This window comes from Eupeodes corollae, chromosome 3 (genome assembly GCF_945859685.1).
Source record: "Eupeodes corollae chromosome 3, idEupCoro1.1, whole genome shotgun sequence".
NCBI lineage: Eukaryota > Metazoa > Arthropoda > Insecta > Diptera > Syrphidae > Eupeodes > Eupeodes corollae.
The window spans coordinates 33679838-33697986 of record NC_079149.1 but is presented as its reverse complement, the minus strand read 5'-3'; the positions used below and the strand labels follow the sequence as shown (position 1 = coordinate 33697986).

Sequence of the window (18149 nt, the reverse complement as noted above, 5' to 3'; positions counted from 1 at the left end):
CTAATAATATGGCCAGGGACTGTAAGTTAATTATAGGGAAACAAAATTATATTCTTCAAAAACAAACTATATAAACTCCAAATGCTGATTAAAATTCTCAAAAATCGATTATGCTCTATCCCCAAAAACTAACTTTGGCCCAAAAAATAAAGCAATCCAAAACATAGCACAAATAATTAAAAAAAAAACCTTATTGGAATTCTCAATCCATCATCCAACAAAACTAAAAAACAAAATGCATTTGCATACATACACATAAACGAAAAACACATTTTCAAATAAATCAAAACACCTTTCAAAAAACTTTTTGTTTTGTTTCGTAATCATCAAAAATTTAATTATATGTTTATACAAAAAATGTTGCGTCTTTTCACTTCAATGGTTGTTTTTTTTTCAGTTAAATGAATTTAGGTTTTTCTTTATTATTGAATTTATAACAATACAATTTTTATTTTATTTTCCATAATGTATATTATAATTTTTTTTTTATTTTTTATATTATTAATTAATTTGTTGTTTTTTTGTTTTTAATTAATTAAGTAATTAATACAAATTTATATTACATTTAAAATCCAAATATCTTTTGTCATCTTCTTCTGTTTGTTGTTTGTTTTTTTTTTGTTTTGTTTTAATTAATAATTACTTAAATAGTAGTTTACAGATTTACACGTACTTATGTATATTTAAATTGTTTTATTAATATTTATAGTGTTGGTTTTTTTGTTTTATTTTTATTTATTTGATGATTTTTTATTAAATATTTTTGTAATTGTTATAATTTGTTTTGTTAAATTAAAAAATAAAAATGTTTAAACAATTATATGGAAAATAATAAAATTATTTTGTATATTTATGTTTTTTTTTGTTTGTATTTATATAGTAAAACTTATGAATAATTTTCTTACAATTTCTGAGTTTATTTATCTATAAGCGTATTTTTCATTGTTTACTCATTAAATCACGGATAAACAATAATTATCATAATAATAATTCTAGAAATTACTGCAATATTTTTATTATTATTTATATATTTAAATTAGACACACATAATTTTACATTATATCTAATAAATATTTTTTGTTTTTTGTTTTGTTTTCATTATTATTATTATTTATAGAGTTCATTTAGCTTTTGTGTGTTTTATTTAATATTATATTATTATTATTAATGTAATATGTGCCAAAATTCGTTTTTGTTTATTTTTTTTTCATTCAAGTAGATTTTTTATATTTATATTTCGCTCTCTGTTGGTATACGACAGTCTTGACTCTGAAAAAGTTGCACGAAGTTAATAAATATATGTTCACAAGATAATTAACTTTCTATTATTTTTTAAATATTTTTTTGTTAACAAGTTTAATAAAAAAAAATAAGGACAAATTTTTGTATTGCGTATCTTGACCAACTTTCGAGGTGCGATAAAAATAAATCAAAAGAATTTGATATCATATTATTTTACATAAAACTAGAAAACAACTTTTGAAAAATTATCAACCTTATAAATTTTGTAGTTTTATCAAAACTTTAGTAGGTCTTCAGAGGCAGAATGTTTGCTCTTTATTCTTCTTAAATCATCTCTAAAGTCCTGTGCTATTTTATAAATCACAACAATCTTTATAAGGCTGAATATTTTTTCGAATCAATAACAAACAAAAAAAATCTTTTCTATTGTCCTGATAAGAAATGTTCTTCTTTAAATAATAGTTATGTATTACAATCACAAGTTTTTGTTTATTTATTTATTTTTTCTTCAATTATTGAAATTTGTGGTTCTAATTGAATGAACCTGATAAAAAGTATTTTTCTTTTTAAATTTACTTTTGCGATGATGTCATAATAAAAAAAGGTAGGTAGGCAAAGGTATCTTGACTTATTTTGTTTTCTTTTTTAAGAAAGTGACTTTTTTTTGGAAAATTTTATCTATTTATGTACATTTCTTCGCATTACACATACAATTTACAGTCAAAAACAATTTATTGACAAAATGAAGAAACGAATCTTGTTCAAAAGGATTGTGAAAAACTCGTAGGTTTTAAATTATTTATTATGGAGCTGAAAATGATTTTTTTTTCGGGCCTCTAAGAAATAAAATCAGCCTTATCACGAATTTCATCGTAATCGGAAACTTATACGAATCCCGAAAAAAAACCATAACCAAATACGTTCGTAGTGGAAAATTTCATACAATTTTGCATTAAGAACGCATTTCGTAATACAGTTTTTCGGTATTCGTAAAAGTTTCCGATTATGATGGAATTCGTGAGACCCCTAAATAAATTTATCTATCTAGCTTTCATTGCCTAAATGTTGATGGTGCATCATTCAAGGACTCACTCCACTCCACTTAAAAAATGCTCCATCTTACTTGTATGTATATTTTAACAAGACACATCCAGTGTAGTCACAATACAAATTTCCCAGCAGTTAAGAAGCAGCAAGAACATTATTATACCAAAATTCTCTACAAAAGATGACTCACTAAAAATTAATTTGTGGGTTGTTAAAGGAAATACGAATTTATGGGAATATTTTAAGGTGATCAAAACTAAGAACAGAACAGAGAAGAAATTTAAGAAAATTAAAAATCATTAAAGTTCTTTAAGAAATGACAAGACTCTTAAAGCAACAAAATAAATGAATAATAGCGATGCAATATCTATGAACACATTACTGTGGAAGTTTGTTCTTTTCATTGATCTCGTATTTGTTTTCTTTCTTAATCATTTTCTCTTGCTTTTAAATCTCGACAGTCTTTTGAATCATCTAATTTTAAGACCTCAGCCACTAATCAATCCTCAAAAACGACACAAACACAAAATTCCCTAAAATACAAAATTCGAATACAAAAGAATAAAAAAAAATAAAGCAAATGCAATAACTGCCAAGAAGATTTCAATTATTGTTAAAATAAAAATAAGGATCTGAAAGACTGGCGCAACATTTTAAAAGAATTCAATCAAAATGATTGAACAATTCAATAAATGCATTTTTTTCTAATTTTTTGGCTGTAGGCAAAGACTTTAATCGTTACTTAGTGTAGACTAGAATTGAGACTTAAAAAGAATAAGAAATTTGTATTCTGGAATTTACACATCAGACGACATAGAAAATCTCAATCTCCTTTTTATTTTAAATTCATTAATTTAATTCTAGACATTTTTACTACCAGATGAACGAAATCGTAAGAATTTGGATTCAGACACGAATTTAGAAGACTTCAAAGGCGTTAACTATCAACAACCGCTCCTGATTTAGCAAACTTCTACAGGGATTGTACGTCGTTAATCTTTTAAAATTAAAAGAATAACAAGTTTAATTATTCAGCAATTTTAAAGGATACCAATAATAACTCATCTTCGTTTGCATAACGAATTAAGGACAACTTTTCCATGAGATAGTTTTTAGTTTGAACTAGTCGTCCACGCTCCGAGAACACAACAAGAACATCTTTGCGAACTGTTTTCATAGGTTCCTTTAAACAGCTTTGATTCAGAACAAAACTAAAATAAAAAAAGAAAAACAACACAATTCAACAATTTTGGGAAGATCGTTTTGACACAGTCACAAGAATTGCCTTTTCCTATTTTCCTAAAATTTGAAGGTTTCATAATTTTTTAAATTAAAATCTGGTTAGTACAAGTGTTTTCTCTGGTTAAACTAAAACTACTTGAGTGGACCGAAGAACCCTCAATAGAAATAGAAACATTGGAAATACATCACCAAAACCGAGTTGATATTCTTCTGCCAAGAAGCAACGACTTTCAAAGAGTTTAAACTCTGACAACTTCTATACAAAAAGAAACTTTAACCCCAAAAAGTCTTCAGTTAACAAACTTGAAAAGAAAAGTAAAACAAAAATAGATACAAATCTAAAAAATAAACTGTACATGTAATGCCTTTGTGTGTTGTATGTTTATATACTTAACGAAACTTTAAGCAACAATTAAAATCAGTTTGTAGGGAGTTTTAGACATCCCAGCCCCCCTAAAAAACCTTTATCTCAGACAGAACAGACAAAAATGTTGACATGACATTATTATTTTTTTTCTTTTTTGACGAAACTCTACCCCTTCCTTTGTTGTTTTTATTATCTTACATACAAGAAAATTTAATACAAATCCTCTAGGAATGTTCAATTAATTTATATAATTATGATTGTTATTTTCATTTTTTGTTTTTTGTTTTTGTTTTTAATTTTATGTTTTTATACAATAAAGCTTTTGAACGACGATTAAAAAAAATCTTCTATCTTCTCCCATTTTCCAACTTCTACATCAATACCCAAACCCCCCCGCATGCTTAATATTTTTTTTCTGTTTTCTGTTAAAAAGTAGAGCAAGAGTAGAGATTCAAAATTGGTGAAGAACATTTATTTGAAAAATGCATTATTTATGAAGTATGTAGACCTGAACAATGGGTTTTATTATGTTTTTAAATATATTTATTTTATATTATTTGTTTTTTCCTTCTTTTTCTTCCCTATTATTTAGCTCTCTTGTTCTTGCTTTCTTTTTTTTGTTAAAGTGTTTTTTGTTGTTTTCGAATAAGATTTATAACAATTAATGTATTAATACATTGAAATTTTGATTACTTTCATAATTATGATTCATTTATTTTAATTTTTATTCTTTTTTTTGTTTTTTTTAATGTATATTATTTTATATATATATATATTTATATTATAGGTTGCTATTTACAAAAGTCGATCTTGAAAATAAGATCTTAATAAGTTGTTGTTTTTTGTTTTTGTTTTATTTAAATTGTTTTGTTTTTTGTTTTAAATTAAATTAATACTAACATAAAAACTAAGAACGTATATGACATTTTTGTTTAGTTTATGTAAAAAAGAAAATCTTTTAAATAATAAAATAAGAACATTTTATTTTTTTAATGTTTTTTTTTTCAAGTTTTTGTTTTTGTATCTAATCAACGACAGTCTTAGAGAAAATAAATGAATAAAACGAAGTTATTCAGATATTCCCTTGTTTTTATTTGTTTTCTGTTTTTTTTTTTTTTTAATGGAAATGCTGGCGGTATTTTTGTTTTGTTTTTGTTGTTGTGTTGTTTTTTGAGTGTGAAATATTCTAACTGAAATATGGATGGATATTTGCTGCGGATGCTGGTTGTGTTGTGTTGCTGCTATAATATACAATATACTCGTATATGCTACAGCATATTATTTAAACTGATGACGTCATTTCTCAAGCGATATCAGTTTGAATGAGAACTGAACTGAAGCAAGAGAAAGCATTTTGAAATCAAAGACCGGCAAACAGTTTTTTTTTGTTTTTTTGTTTGTTCTAAAATAGCGCGCAAACATCGACAACAATAAGAAGCAAGTGCTGTAAACCTCTATGGAGTTGTTTAGCAGATATACCCGCAGCTAGCGCAGGGCATACGCAGTGAATAGTCGTTAGTTATCTCCCCTTTTCTCACCTGTTGGTTGTATTTAGATTGATGCCTGCCGAGAGTGAGTTGTTATTGTTGTTGTTGTTATTGTTAGCTGTATTGCCTCCAGTTGCTGATGAGCCTGCATTCATGTTGGACGAAGTTGTAGCCATATCGTTGGAGTTGTTATTGATCTTTACTGATATATCGTTAGCGCTGGTCTTTGGCGAGGCGGAGGTTGTGTACATTGCTGTTGTTGTGCCAGCCGCAGACACTGAGGCTCCAGTTTGGGTGTTGACAACTTGGTTGGTTATGGGAACGCGCATGTTTGCGAACAAGGCCGGATTGTTAGCAATGCGCTGAAGCTGGTGCTTTCCCAGAACTGTGGTCATACCGGGTGAGATCTGCATTTGCATTTGTCCAGAGTTGTTTTTATGGAGGGACTTCAAGTTCAACAAACTTGTGTAAAACACTCGCTTGTTTTCTGGATTCTCGCCACCAATAATGTTCAATATTCGATCGCGTTTCATTTTTTGTAGCTGAATCTGCTGTTGCTGCTGCTGTTGTTGCTGTTGCTGCTGTTGTTGTTGCTGTTGCTGCTGTTGTTGCTGCTGCTGCTGATGCTGCTGTTGTTGTTGGTGCTGCTGTTGAAGCTGGGCTGATTTTAGTTGCTGATTGTTTAGCTGCTGGGCGGTGATGGCATTCTTCGAGTCCACCACAATATTACTCTGCTGTATTGAACCAGTTGAGACAAAATTCAATTTAAGATTCGTATTGGGAATCTCTTTGTAATGAATTTTGTTTTGCATATCTCCAGACGATGTGGCAATTGTGAAATTACTAGTACTTGTGACATTACCCGAAGGTCCTGATGTACTTAGTATAAGTTTATTACCACTCGTTCCAGCCACTCCGCCGGTATTCGAATGTTGGCTTATCATCGTAATTGGTTGCGATGATGGTTGCAAGCTATAATTGTGATTGGCGGCAACAGCAGCAGAATTTTGTTGTTGTTGGACACTTAATTCAGATACCACAACGGGATAAGATGACATTTTTATAACTTTTCCAGTTGGAAGTTGTTTTTGACTGGTTTGATTATTAACATCGATTATTGTTGTGTTATTTGAGTCATCTTCGGTTTTTATAACTTGATACTGTTGTTGTTGTTGATGCTGTTGTTGTTGCTGTTGTTGATGAGCAATTTGAACCTTTCGCTGTGAGAGTTTCCGAGTTAAGAGCAGTTTATCCAGAGCTAAGAAAAAAAAAGAATATCTCAATTAAAATTGTGTACAAAAAAGGTATCATACAATATGTAACACCAATAAACAAAATTCCAAATATCGAACATACAAAAAATATTTGTTTAAAGGTCAGTGCTCCCACTTAAATGAAGAGTATAGTGTGGAACACTCTCAGGAAGGACAATTGGAGCTGTCTGTGTTTATGTGGATGTCTTTCAATACCGGTCAACGATTAAATATTAATTATGGATAGAGAAAAATGAAGAATTTGGTTTTCTAACAACACGGAGCCACAGCTCACACTGATCATTGAAATTAAGTTAACCTCACGGTAAGTTAATGGTGCGCGTGTCTGATTGAACTATTATAATTTTTATGAAAATTTAAGAATTTAAGGCCATAAGTGACGAGACATAAGAAATTAAAAACTTTCCAATACGAGTTTCACTTTTAAAGCTGTCATCTTTCGACATCTCAGAAGGTAAAACTCTACTAAAAAAGTAAGCGATACAAGCTTCAAAAGCGCAGTGAAGTATTAAAAATTCATAGCAAAAATGAAGCTCCCAAAATTAAAGCCATGGGGGTCATCGTAAAGGAAGCACAATGTGGAAATAGCGGAAACAAATTAGTGATGGAAAGGGTCGAAAACGTGTTTGCTGATTACTCGTCCGTCGATCCTTAGAAAAAGACAAAATCAAAAAACTAAAGTGAAACAAACATAATTTTACAGAAAAATATTCCTAACTGTTTTATTTCTCAAAGAGGTAATTACACCGAAATCAAAGCATAAAATCGGTTCAAGGCCTTAATGATAAAACTAGTAAATTTATCGAGGACACTTAGCCGCATATGTACTATAATTGGCCATTGAGAATTTGATAAAAGGAAACTCCAAACATTGAATAAGCAAAAGGCAATATTCGAAATCTCAATGACCTGAAATTCTAAAATACACTACATCAAAAATTTGCACGTTCAGCAATTGAAAATAAATGGGTTTCCCTTACACTAGGAACACAAATCTGAGCTTCTTGACTTTATTTGATAAAATTATAATGTATAACAGGAAATGCAACAAAACTGCAACAAATTGTTCGAGCTTTGCCTCATGGTTTTTTTTACCGTTAGAAGAATTTTGACAAGAATGTCAAAAAGTTGCTCGTTTATCAATGTTCGTACACTGTTGTATTCTATAGGCTCAGTATGCCGTGGTGTATTGATCTTTTCAATTGTTTTTTTTTTTTAAATTTTGCAAGTTTATTTTGAAAATGGAGGCTTCTCATAAAAAAGTACCTCTTGAAGTAAGAAAACTGATTTTTAAACTAAGAAACGGCAGAAAAAGTTATGCTGAGATATCGTCAACTATTGGTAAACCACGGTCTACAGCTCAATATGTATTAAAAATAGTTTGAAAAATAAAAGCTTTGAAGTGGCCAAAGAAAGAGGTAGAAAACAAAATTCTAGACGCTCATATGGAACAAAAAATTGAAAGAATGGTAAAGCCTGATCCCAAGTTAAATGCTCCTTAAATAGCTGCTGACATTCAAGCAAATGATGGAACATCGCTTAAACCTCAAACTGTTCGGAACTTTTTGCATTCAAATGGATATAATGGTCGCACGGTACAAAAAAAAACCTATCTTTCAAAACGCTTGAACTATGCGATTGCATACGTTTCGAAACCAGATGATTTTTTGAAGAATGTGTTATACCTTGACGAGAGCAAGTTTAATGTCTTTGGGTTGGACGGTCGCAGATTTGTGTGGAGGAAACCAAACACAGCATTAGATGTGAAGAATTTGCAATCAACGGTGAAACATGGAGGCGGAAATGTTATGGTCTGGGGAGCTTTGGGGTCCAATGATGTGGGAAATTTAGTTTTTATAGAAACAACAATGGATAAAAACAAATATTTAATCATTTTAAAAGGAAGTTTGAAAACCTTAAGGGTGACTTTTTACTTGTGCAAGACAACGATCCTAAACATTCATCAAGGATAGTAAAGGAGTGGATTCTTTATAATGTTAAATCGCAATTGCCTCATCCTCCCCAATGCCCCCCAAGAAAGGTCCGAGAATCAAAAATAAGTAATAAAAAACCAGCTTAAAGCCGGTATATTAGAAGAATGGAACAAAATTTTGCGGAAGTCACTTCAAAACTAGTTCTCTCTATGAAGAATCGCCTTCAGGATGTTAATAAATCGAAAGGTTATCACACTCGCTCATAAAACTTACATATATAAACATAATTAAGTTTTTTTTATCACAATACGTGCAATCTTTTGACCTTTGACTTCCTAATTTGCCTAAGTTTGTACTAATTTTCTGATTTCCTTTAAATACCTTAGCTATTATTTTGAAGAATCACCTGTACGAACAAAATGAAATGAATGAATCAAAAAATAGTGTAGTTTCTAAAAATACTCTTTATATTTTTTTTTTCAATTTCAAATAAAACCTCAAAAACGTTGTAAAACATTTAATTACTCGATTTTCGAATTCAAGCATTAAATATATTGTAAAATAATTCATACATTTCTACTATTCAAAACTTCAATCGCGTTTATCTTATACTAAATTACTAAGTTGGCCGGACTGATAACTTACATTTTCTAAAATATCAGGTTTAAAAATAGGGACTTGACAACTTTGCATTTAACGCATCATTTTACTAATCATTGCAACTTATGGAACGTAACTCCAATATTCGTTGTGTGATGTTACCGTTTCAGTAAAACTACAAGGAGATCGAAGTGCCAAAAACCTGGTTACTATTCAGGACGCAAACGATCAAAAACAATCAATTCCGCGGTGATCTAAGGATCTTGGTTTACACCCACATAAGATTAAGCTGACTTAAGAACTGATGCCGATAGACAAATTGAAGCAACGCAACCTCTCCGATTCACACAAAATCATCTTCAGTGACGGAACGTATTTTTGGCTCAATGGGTTTTTCAACAAGCAAAATATGCGTTATCGGTTGGGTGAAAATCCAAATCACCACGTCCTTTACAAAAAAAAAATTGTACGATTTGCATGCCTGCGCCGTTATTGCCGGACCCATATTTTTTCGATTAAGATAAGACATTATTGTGTATGGATGGTGTTACAAGCCACACAGCACATATTGCAATCGATTTATTGAAGAATGAGTTTAATTAGAGTGTTTTCTCAAGAAATAGGGAAGTCTTCTGTTTTTTAGACTACTTTAAGTCATTGGCTTATGCCAACAAGACGACGACGCTACGGTTGGAAAAGCTCAGAGCCAATATTTACCGAAATAGTCAGTCACCTTTATTTCGAGATTCGTTTTCGATCGAAAGTTATTCGAATTCGAGAAGATTTTATTTTGAGATTCGATCGATTCGAAAGTTTGCTGATTCAATCGAAAGTTCATTTAAACAAAAATTAATAAACTTTGACTTTCCAATGATTCGAATCAAAAGTCATTTTTGTGTTGTTCAGATATTTTCTGGTGAATAGCTAAAGAAACATGTAAGTTTTAACAATTTTGATACAATAATTAAGGGGGTATTCTGGTCTAGAAATTAAAAAAATCGATTTTTTTTTGTTTTCATATTTTCATAGTATAACTATTTTAGAATATGTATACGAGAGGATTTTCCCAAATTCAAATTATTTTCGGAGAAATAAGTATTTTGCTGAGCAGCCATCCAAATCGGTTGGGCTGCAACTAATAGAACAAAAGACATAATGGGGTACTTTAAACGCGTTTTTCTCAGAACTGTCTTTTTGAATCTGATACCCACGATTTCTCAGGTTCTGCCGAACCGATTTACTTGAAATTTTAAGAGATTCTTCTTTAGGGACTTGTCTACGTCCGGAACTACGGCCATCCCCAAATTTTCATTTTTAATATTTTTAACAAATCGAAGAATGTTCAAAAAAATGGTAAATTTTTTATATTTTTCTTTAGACAGCCGCCATTTTGTAAAAAGAAATGTTTGTAACTTTTCCGTAGTTCCAGACATTGCGACATTATTGTAGATTAATAATCTTTTTTAGTTTTTGATTTCAGATTTCTAGGAGAGTTAAAATCGTGGGTATGGTCACGCACCAAATTTTTGAGACGCACCACTCCATGAACTGATAACTAACGGAATTTTGATTTTTTTTTTACTTTTTTATTTTTTTTGTATGCTTCTAATGTGAATAAATAATGTATAAAAAAATGTATGGTAAAATTGTTGCTTGCTTTTTTCTACAGCACTTCAAAAATTACCTAAAATTCATGTCTCTAGACCAGAATACCCCCTTAAACGAAATTAGTTATATTGACTATTTTCTTTTGTTATTTTATAAAGGGCACAGTCACACTCTAATTGGAAATAGGGAGCAAAAAGAAGTTCTGATAAGGTTGATGGAGGAGAATCCGGAGGTAGCAAAGGGTTTTTCTGTAAACCGTGTAGATGCTGACCGGTTTTGGACAGATGCTGCCGTGCAGCTCAATAGTCATGGGCCTCCATATTTAAATGCCTGTTCATTGTGGCGAAAGTTTTTTACAAATCAAGAAAACAAAATCAATTAAGTCCGATTGGAAGTTTATAAACATTGATTGTTTTTATTTCAATTGAAAGTAGTGACCATGTGTGACGAATATACATAAACGGTATAAAAACAACATGGACATTTAAACCAAAATGGTTACGTTAGTTGAAAAATTGTTTAATTTCATGTCTTTAATGTTTTTGTTTATCATTTTTTTTAACTTCACTTAATTTTTCAATTCAAAAACTGTTAATCTGTGACAAACTCTGAATTAAAAATAAGATTCTTCGAAAAATAAAAATTAAGTGTGGTCACACTAAATCAAATCAAAATTTCAAATCATTGAGAACAGCTGATCTCCAAAATAAGGTTCATTTCGGTTCATTTTTTTTTTCATTCATTCGAATCTCAAAATAAACAAAATTCATTCGAACAAATAGATCTAGTCACTCGAATCAACGTTTCGTTCGAATCTCAAAATAAGCATGAGTGGCGTTTCCACCGTCATCGAAGTTTAGGTTCGACGCTGCAAACGTGTACATATGAACCAAATCGAACTCTAATCATAAAGTTTTGATTGTTCTTCAAGTCCATAAGAAAGTTTCTAAAATATCATAAAGGGTTTGCGTTTTGTTTAAAAAAGAAGTTGTCAAACCTTAGCTTTATATTCCCTTTGGAAGCAGAATTTTATTGCACATTGGGTTATTAATTTCTTATTAACAATTATTTGACAATATCTTCCACTTTAGGCCAACAAAAATGTACCACAAAATTTCTAAGTGTTTTATACTAATCAATCAAAAACAATTCTTTGGATTATGATTATTGCAGCCTAGTATTGGAGCTCAAAATAAGGAGAAGTCGTTGAGACATCACAGCCGTTATTTTGAAATAAATAGTTTCCTGATGCAAAATAAAATTGCTTTTCTATAATCATGGTTTATTTTGTAGTATTTCTGGAAACAATACTCAAAAAGCCTATTTTTTGTCTGACTCAAAACATAAGATGAACATATTTCCAAAATAAAATCTGATATTTTTAACATGTCAAGTTTCATTTAAAAAAGATGACAAATGTCATAAGATTACTCAAGCGCCAGTTTGTTGAACGTCACAATGGAAACAAAGAAAAAGTTCTAACATCTCTGGGAGCCTGTAGAATATGTATCAATTTTTTTTGACGCCGTTCATTCATGCAATATTTATATTTAAATATTTAAACAACCTGTCACCGCCACAAACCAACCTTCGCTTCGTTACAAAGAAAAATATTTCATATTTCAGATAGAATGTTGTTTTTTTTTACTTGAGATCAACACAAAACACTTTTTAACCTAATGAGTGTGATTCATCAAATTATTTAGAATTGCTCTTAATTTGTTTTAATAGTTTTCTAACCTGAGAGATAACCTACAACTTTCACAATTCAAACCGACGACGACGTGACGACGGATGACAACAATTAAATCATTTATACATTATTCATTCACGTCTCAGATTTGATGAACTTATTCTTACCTTCAGGCCCGTTTAGTGTTTTCTTTTGCCCCGCCGCCGGTCGACTCGTCCAAACAATTTTGTTTGCAGTCGCATCGGTTGACAATATTCCAGATCCACCTTGTCCAACGTGTCGCCATACGATTTGCTGTGCCTGCTGTTGTTGCTGCTGCTGTTGCGGTTTTGAAGTCGTCACAATCATAGGCGTCTGGTGACTCATCAGATTATCAGTTAATATCATATTTCCATTGCCACTAGAACTCCCCCCGCCTGCATCAACCAAACCACTGCTACTACCACCACCGCCAGCGCTGCCACTATGATTTGGGCCATTACTTGAAATAATAGTATTACCCAGACTATCACATGTTATTTCATTGTTGTCCAACTTCACATTTGCCAATATGACGGCGTTCTGTTGTTGATTAACATTATTAGGAACTTGATTGGTGTTGACAACGCCACCAACATTGCAGTTGCTCTGCTTTAGGTAGATTTTCTGTGGCATATTGCCGCCACCACCACCACCGCCGTTTGCGTTGGTATCTTGAGTCGCAAATATAGTTGTATGGTTGGTTGTGGCCATTGACGTAAGTACATGCGGTCGGGATACCATTGCACCTTGTGTAACAACCGGCGTTACAAGACTCTTCTGCTGAAGTTGCAGATTTTGTTGCAGAAGATGCTGCTGCTGTTGTTGCTGTTGCTGATGTTGTTGTTGCTGCTGCTGTTGTTGTTGAACTATTCTTAAAGCTGTTCTCTGGCCTGATGGATGAACTAGAGATGATGTGTTTGCTGCGAACTCGGATGTCGGCAACAATCCTTGCTGTTGCATAATCTGCAGTTGTTGATGGGCGGGTGGTTGTGCTATCGATAATGCTGCTGTTGCGGCTGGTGATGCAACTGGAGGTGGCGGAGGCGATGCTAGAATCTCATCGGGCGGTTCTATTTTGTTTACCTCGGGTAACTTCTCCTTGACTTCTTCTTTCTTGAAGAATATCTCATCCTTTAGACCGTTTATCGTCGAGAATGTCGAACTGCCAATATTGAAATGGCTGTTGTTTAATTTACTATCTATCGCAGCCTTAACACCTTCCTTGTCATCATCCATTGGGACATCAGCGCCTGCACTGTCACCCGCCTCTCCATGTTTCGTCGTCGCATCACTGGGCAATTTCTTTTCTTCGATACAGTCGAGCAAGCCAGCGCCGCCGTCGTCGAGAATGCCATTCCAAAATGTCGTTGTTTGATTGAGCGTCTTTAGGTCGTCTATTTGGCACTCTTGCAAAATGTTGTCCAGCATGTTTTCGTTGTCATCCTCGCCCAGGGAGAAATTCATGTCAGCTAAACTGTCGCCGCTCAAATTCAAATCAATACCAACGTTAGTATCCAAATGATGATTATCTGGCGATAATTTACTAAGATAGTTAGCCGCAAACACTGATGGAAGCAGCTGCGAGTCCGGTTCCAGGTCGGCGTATGAAAAGGGATTTGTTACGAAGAGTGCATCATCAGAAGTGCTCTCCCACAAACCCGCTGAAGTACTATTGCCATTGTCTTGGAATATCGCCGAAGGAGGGCTTGCGCATTGGCTAAGACGTTGCATTTCAATGGATATGGGTGTCGCCACTGAGAATTCAACAGCTGGAGTTGCTGGAGTAGTTGGAGATTCTCCACTTTCCACTTCCGTTTTTACAGTCACCGCCGCCGTTATTGGCTCATTATAGTCATCCAACTCAATTGAAGGTGTCTTCGGTCGAAAATGCAACCAATCTCTTCTTATCTCACTCAGGACTTCGTTGCAAATCTCCATTCGTTTACTCGATGGAGGCGGTGCACTCGTATAGTCCAAAAGAAACGGAAACTGTCGGTCATTCAATGCGAAGCAATCCTTTAAGTTACTATGCCGCAACACATCTTTCGCTTCTGTAAACTGACTCTTGGGCAATTGATTGTTGTTAATTGTCAAACCGCTACCGCTCATCTCGTCATCGGGCTCGTTCGTGCTCAACACATCGCTTACGGTCTGATTCGCTGCATTATTTCGATTGGCATTTATGTAGCTACTCAAACGGGCCAAATTCACATTCTCATCATCGAGAATATTCAAGTCGGCCGAGTCGATTATCTCTTGCTTGATTTGGACATCGGCACTGCTTATCACATTGGGCTTTCCTCCATCATTGTTGTTATTGTTTATGAAATTGTTTACATTTACATTAGATGTAGTTCTGTTAATGCTATTGTAAGTTTGTTCGTTTAAACTATTACAACTAAATTTAAAACTACTGCTACTATTTATGTCGTTAGGATTAAATTTGCGATCGGTAGGCAGCACCTGTTCTTTTTTAATTATATCGCTTACAACCTCTGAGTACATGGTGTTGGAGGTGTTAGGTTGCTGCCGCTGGTGATGCTGCTGTTGATCAACGTTAGCTGCATACGATGACGTTGAAAACTTGTAAGTGTCTTCGGCGTCATTCAGCTTTTCTCGCTTGATTAATTCTTCGTTAAGGGGACTAATACTATTGTTGTTTTCACTGTTGTTGTTGTTATTATTATTATTGATTGATGTTCTGTGTTTGGGATGAAAACTGTTGTGATCCCATTTGCGTTTGGGACGTTTTATTGGCACCGGTTTCACAAATGCTGTCACATAAAGTGAATCCCGAGAAACATTCTCATCATCTTCGTCGTCCACATAGTCGCAATCGGCTATATTGACGTTATTTTCAGTTGTTGGGCAGGTTCTTGGAGAGTTCTGAGTTTGCTGATTTATGGTGGTGGCTGCTGGATTTGCGTTTAGACATGCGGCGGGGTTTTGTAAGCTGCTACTTTCCATAATGGTGTAATCGAGCTTAGACCAAATATCATCCATATTTGTTGATGCTCGATCTAAAATAACACGTCCTCCTCTTCCCAGTCGACGTCGTGCAAATCCTATACAACGTGGCCTGAAATAAAAAATAAATTGAAGTGGGTTAATTTTAAATTGTATTTATCGGAAAAGATTCAGGAAGAAGTTAATGTTTTAAGCATGCTCAAGAGCCAAGCAATATCTGAAGTTATTTTGTCACTGACAACTGTTTTCTACTCCACAGAAGTTAGTATGATACGGATACCTCGTAAAACAAAATGAGTCGCTTTGGGCATCGCGCTTCAACGATGTTGGGGAAATAAGTGTAGCACAAACAGTGCATTTTGTAAAAGAAGATTACGATGAAAAGAGGCACTTGCTGTAGTCAAGTTTGTGGAAAAAGTATATGAGCCTGATAAACTAGTGGAAAACACTCGTGGTTTTTTAATTCATAAAAAAAACTCCCCATCAATATAAACAGATCAATATTTAATGCTCCGCACTAGGCTAAAGGAGTTCTATTCGAAGACCTGGTATTATTCGGATACAAGGTTCAATTGACTCATACAATTAAGGCGCACAATAATCGGTTTCGTTATCGCTTCGCAGTTTGGGTCTTGGATTTTTAAGGAAAATCAATTTTACTAATTTGAATTCTTGCGCATTGTAATGACAGTGAGATATAGGTAAAGTTTTCCACATTCGCGAAGTGCGGCTAAGGACCGAATATCTGTCCTTAACAGAACGATGAGAATCCACAAAAGTGCAAGTACATATTACGGTTAAACTCTTAAGGGAAGGAATATAACTGCCATGTCGCTACAACATAGTCAGTTCTTCTTTAAAACCTTTGCTAGAGCACCACCTCAGAGTTAGGAGTTATACTCAAGTTTTGGATGTTTGAACGTTTTGTAAATTGCAACCAGATCAGAAGAGACAAATTTTCAAAATCGTCTAAAAAAAACAAAAAATCATGCAGTATTTCTGGCAACATCATGTATGTGATCGTCCCACAAGGAATGGTTGTTAAGAAAAATGATATGTTCAGTTTAATGGATGCAAGTGCCACCATAGATAGTGACATAGGGTTTGAGAAGCAGTATATTCCACTCGTTTTCAATGAGCTGTATCCGTTGGGTGAAAGCTAGTGCGTTGGACTGTCAGCAAAGCGGTCTTGGGTTCAATCTCAGTCTGCCCCAACTAAAGTTTTTTTTTCACGGATAATGCCTCTTGAAGGAATTGATAAATTCTCCAAGAGTAATTCTTGTCATAAAAAGTGCTTTCTAAAATTTGCAACATTACTAGCACACAGGGATGGTTGAGACTGTAAGGAACTAGGCGTTAGTTCCCAATGAACTGTTGAACCACATAATTTTATTTTGAATCCACATCCGAAAAGAAAGAATGGGTCTGAAAACGAGATGAGTGGATACAAAATTTTAAGACATGAAATATTTCATAAAAATGAGAAAGAGTGTCGGCGAAAGAACAGAGCCCTGAGGCAAACCAACATTAATTTTGTGGTTATCAGAATTGAACCCATCTAACTAGTTGTCTTGAATTTAATGAAGGAGAAATCGTCTAAACCAAATGTACCCTTTTAATATAAGAAAACCCATTGCGAAACTTTTCAACGATTCTGAAAAATCACGTTATTGCGAGATACATCAAAAGCGAATGACAGTTTTGTTCGGATATTGTAGAGGTGGCAGCACTGGATTATTTTTCTTGTTAAGAGAGGCAACGTTTCGGTAGAGGGTCAACTCAAGCTAACCGACTTTTTTGCACTAAAATTGAAGAATAATCTTTGTTTTGTTAAAGATGTGGCGTCGTGCCGCAATCGATCGTTCGCGCCAAGTTTACTATCATCCGTTGTCAAATTTCTGGGCTTCAATTGTGCGATGTGGGTTGCCGTAAAGAACTGATATTTTGCCAAATACCAAAAACGATTCAAGCTTTTACAATTAATAAAAAATAAACAAGTTCTTGGAAATTCGAAGTGATAAAAATTTCACCTGCGAAGCCAGAATGACAAAATGCGCTACTGCGAAGCCAGACAGTCAAATAACGTTGGCTTCCTCAATTAATGGGAATATATCCAGTCACTAATGAAGCCCTATTTCTTTTATGTTTAGAAACCTTTAAAACTATTTATATTAGATGCAATATTCTTCATCTAATAATCTTACCTTGGATGTCTTATGGATGTAAGGGTATATCTATATTTCTTATCTCCAAAGCCATTATCGTTCTTCGATTCCCATGGCCAATTTCCATAAGAGTCAAGGGGCTAAAAATAAATTTTATATTTTTATTATTATTCATTCATTAAGTAAAATAAGAAAAACAAAAAAAGAAAAATCTTTACCCGGTGGTAATTGCAGTTCTTATTTCGTCTAAATGCAAATTGTCCTTCATCTTCGCCTTCCGAACCCAACGGGTTATTTGTGAGATCCTCTTCTTCAGTTTCGATCGTCGATTCTATTGGCGCAGGTGATGAGCTTTGAACTAAGGAATATTGCTTTTCACGTGGTATTTTGTGTTTGCGTTTTTTATATTGTCTTTTCTCTTTACGACTACCACTACTGCTAACACCGACTGGATCTTTTTAGAAAGTAAATAATTATAATCTTTTTATCATAGTTGTTTTTA

General features: G+C 33.3%; 1 protein-coding gene across 4 annotated transcripts in view; it reads right to left on the bottom strand.

Moving 5' to 3' along the window:
• Positions 1–279: 279 nt before the first annotated feature.
• The window catches only part of LOC129948858 (uncharacterized), a 31685-nt gene continuing 13815 nt past the window's right edge, over positions 280–18149 (bottom strand). For all 4 annotated transcript variants that reach the window (XM_056059977.1, XM_056059976.1, XM_056059979.1 and 1 more), the window contains exons 8-12: positions 17866–18101; positions 17687–17787; positions 12662–15594; positions 5437–6643; positions 280–1269 (exon numbers count right to left, since the gene is read on the bottom strand). In XM_056059977.1, the coding sequence (XP_055915952.1) occupies positions 1212–1269; positions 5437–6643; positions 12662–15594; positions 17687–17787; positions 17866–18101 (4535 nt within the window). In that variant the 3' untranslated portion in view covers positions 280–1211. The remainder of the gene's footprint in view (positions 1270–5436; positions 6644–12661; positions 15595–17686; positions 17788–17865; positions 18102–18149) is intronic.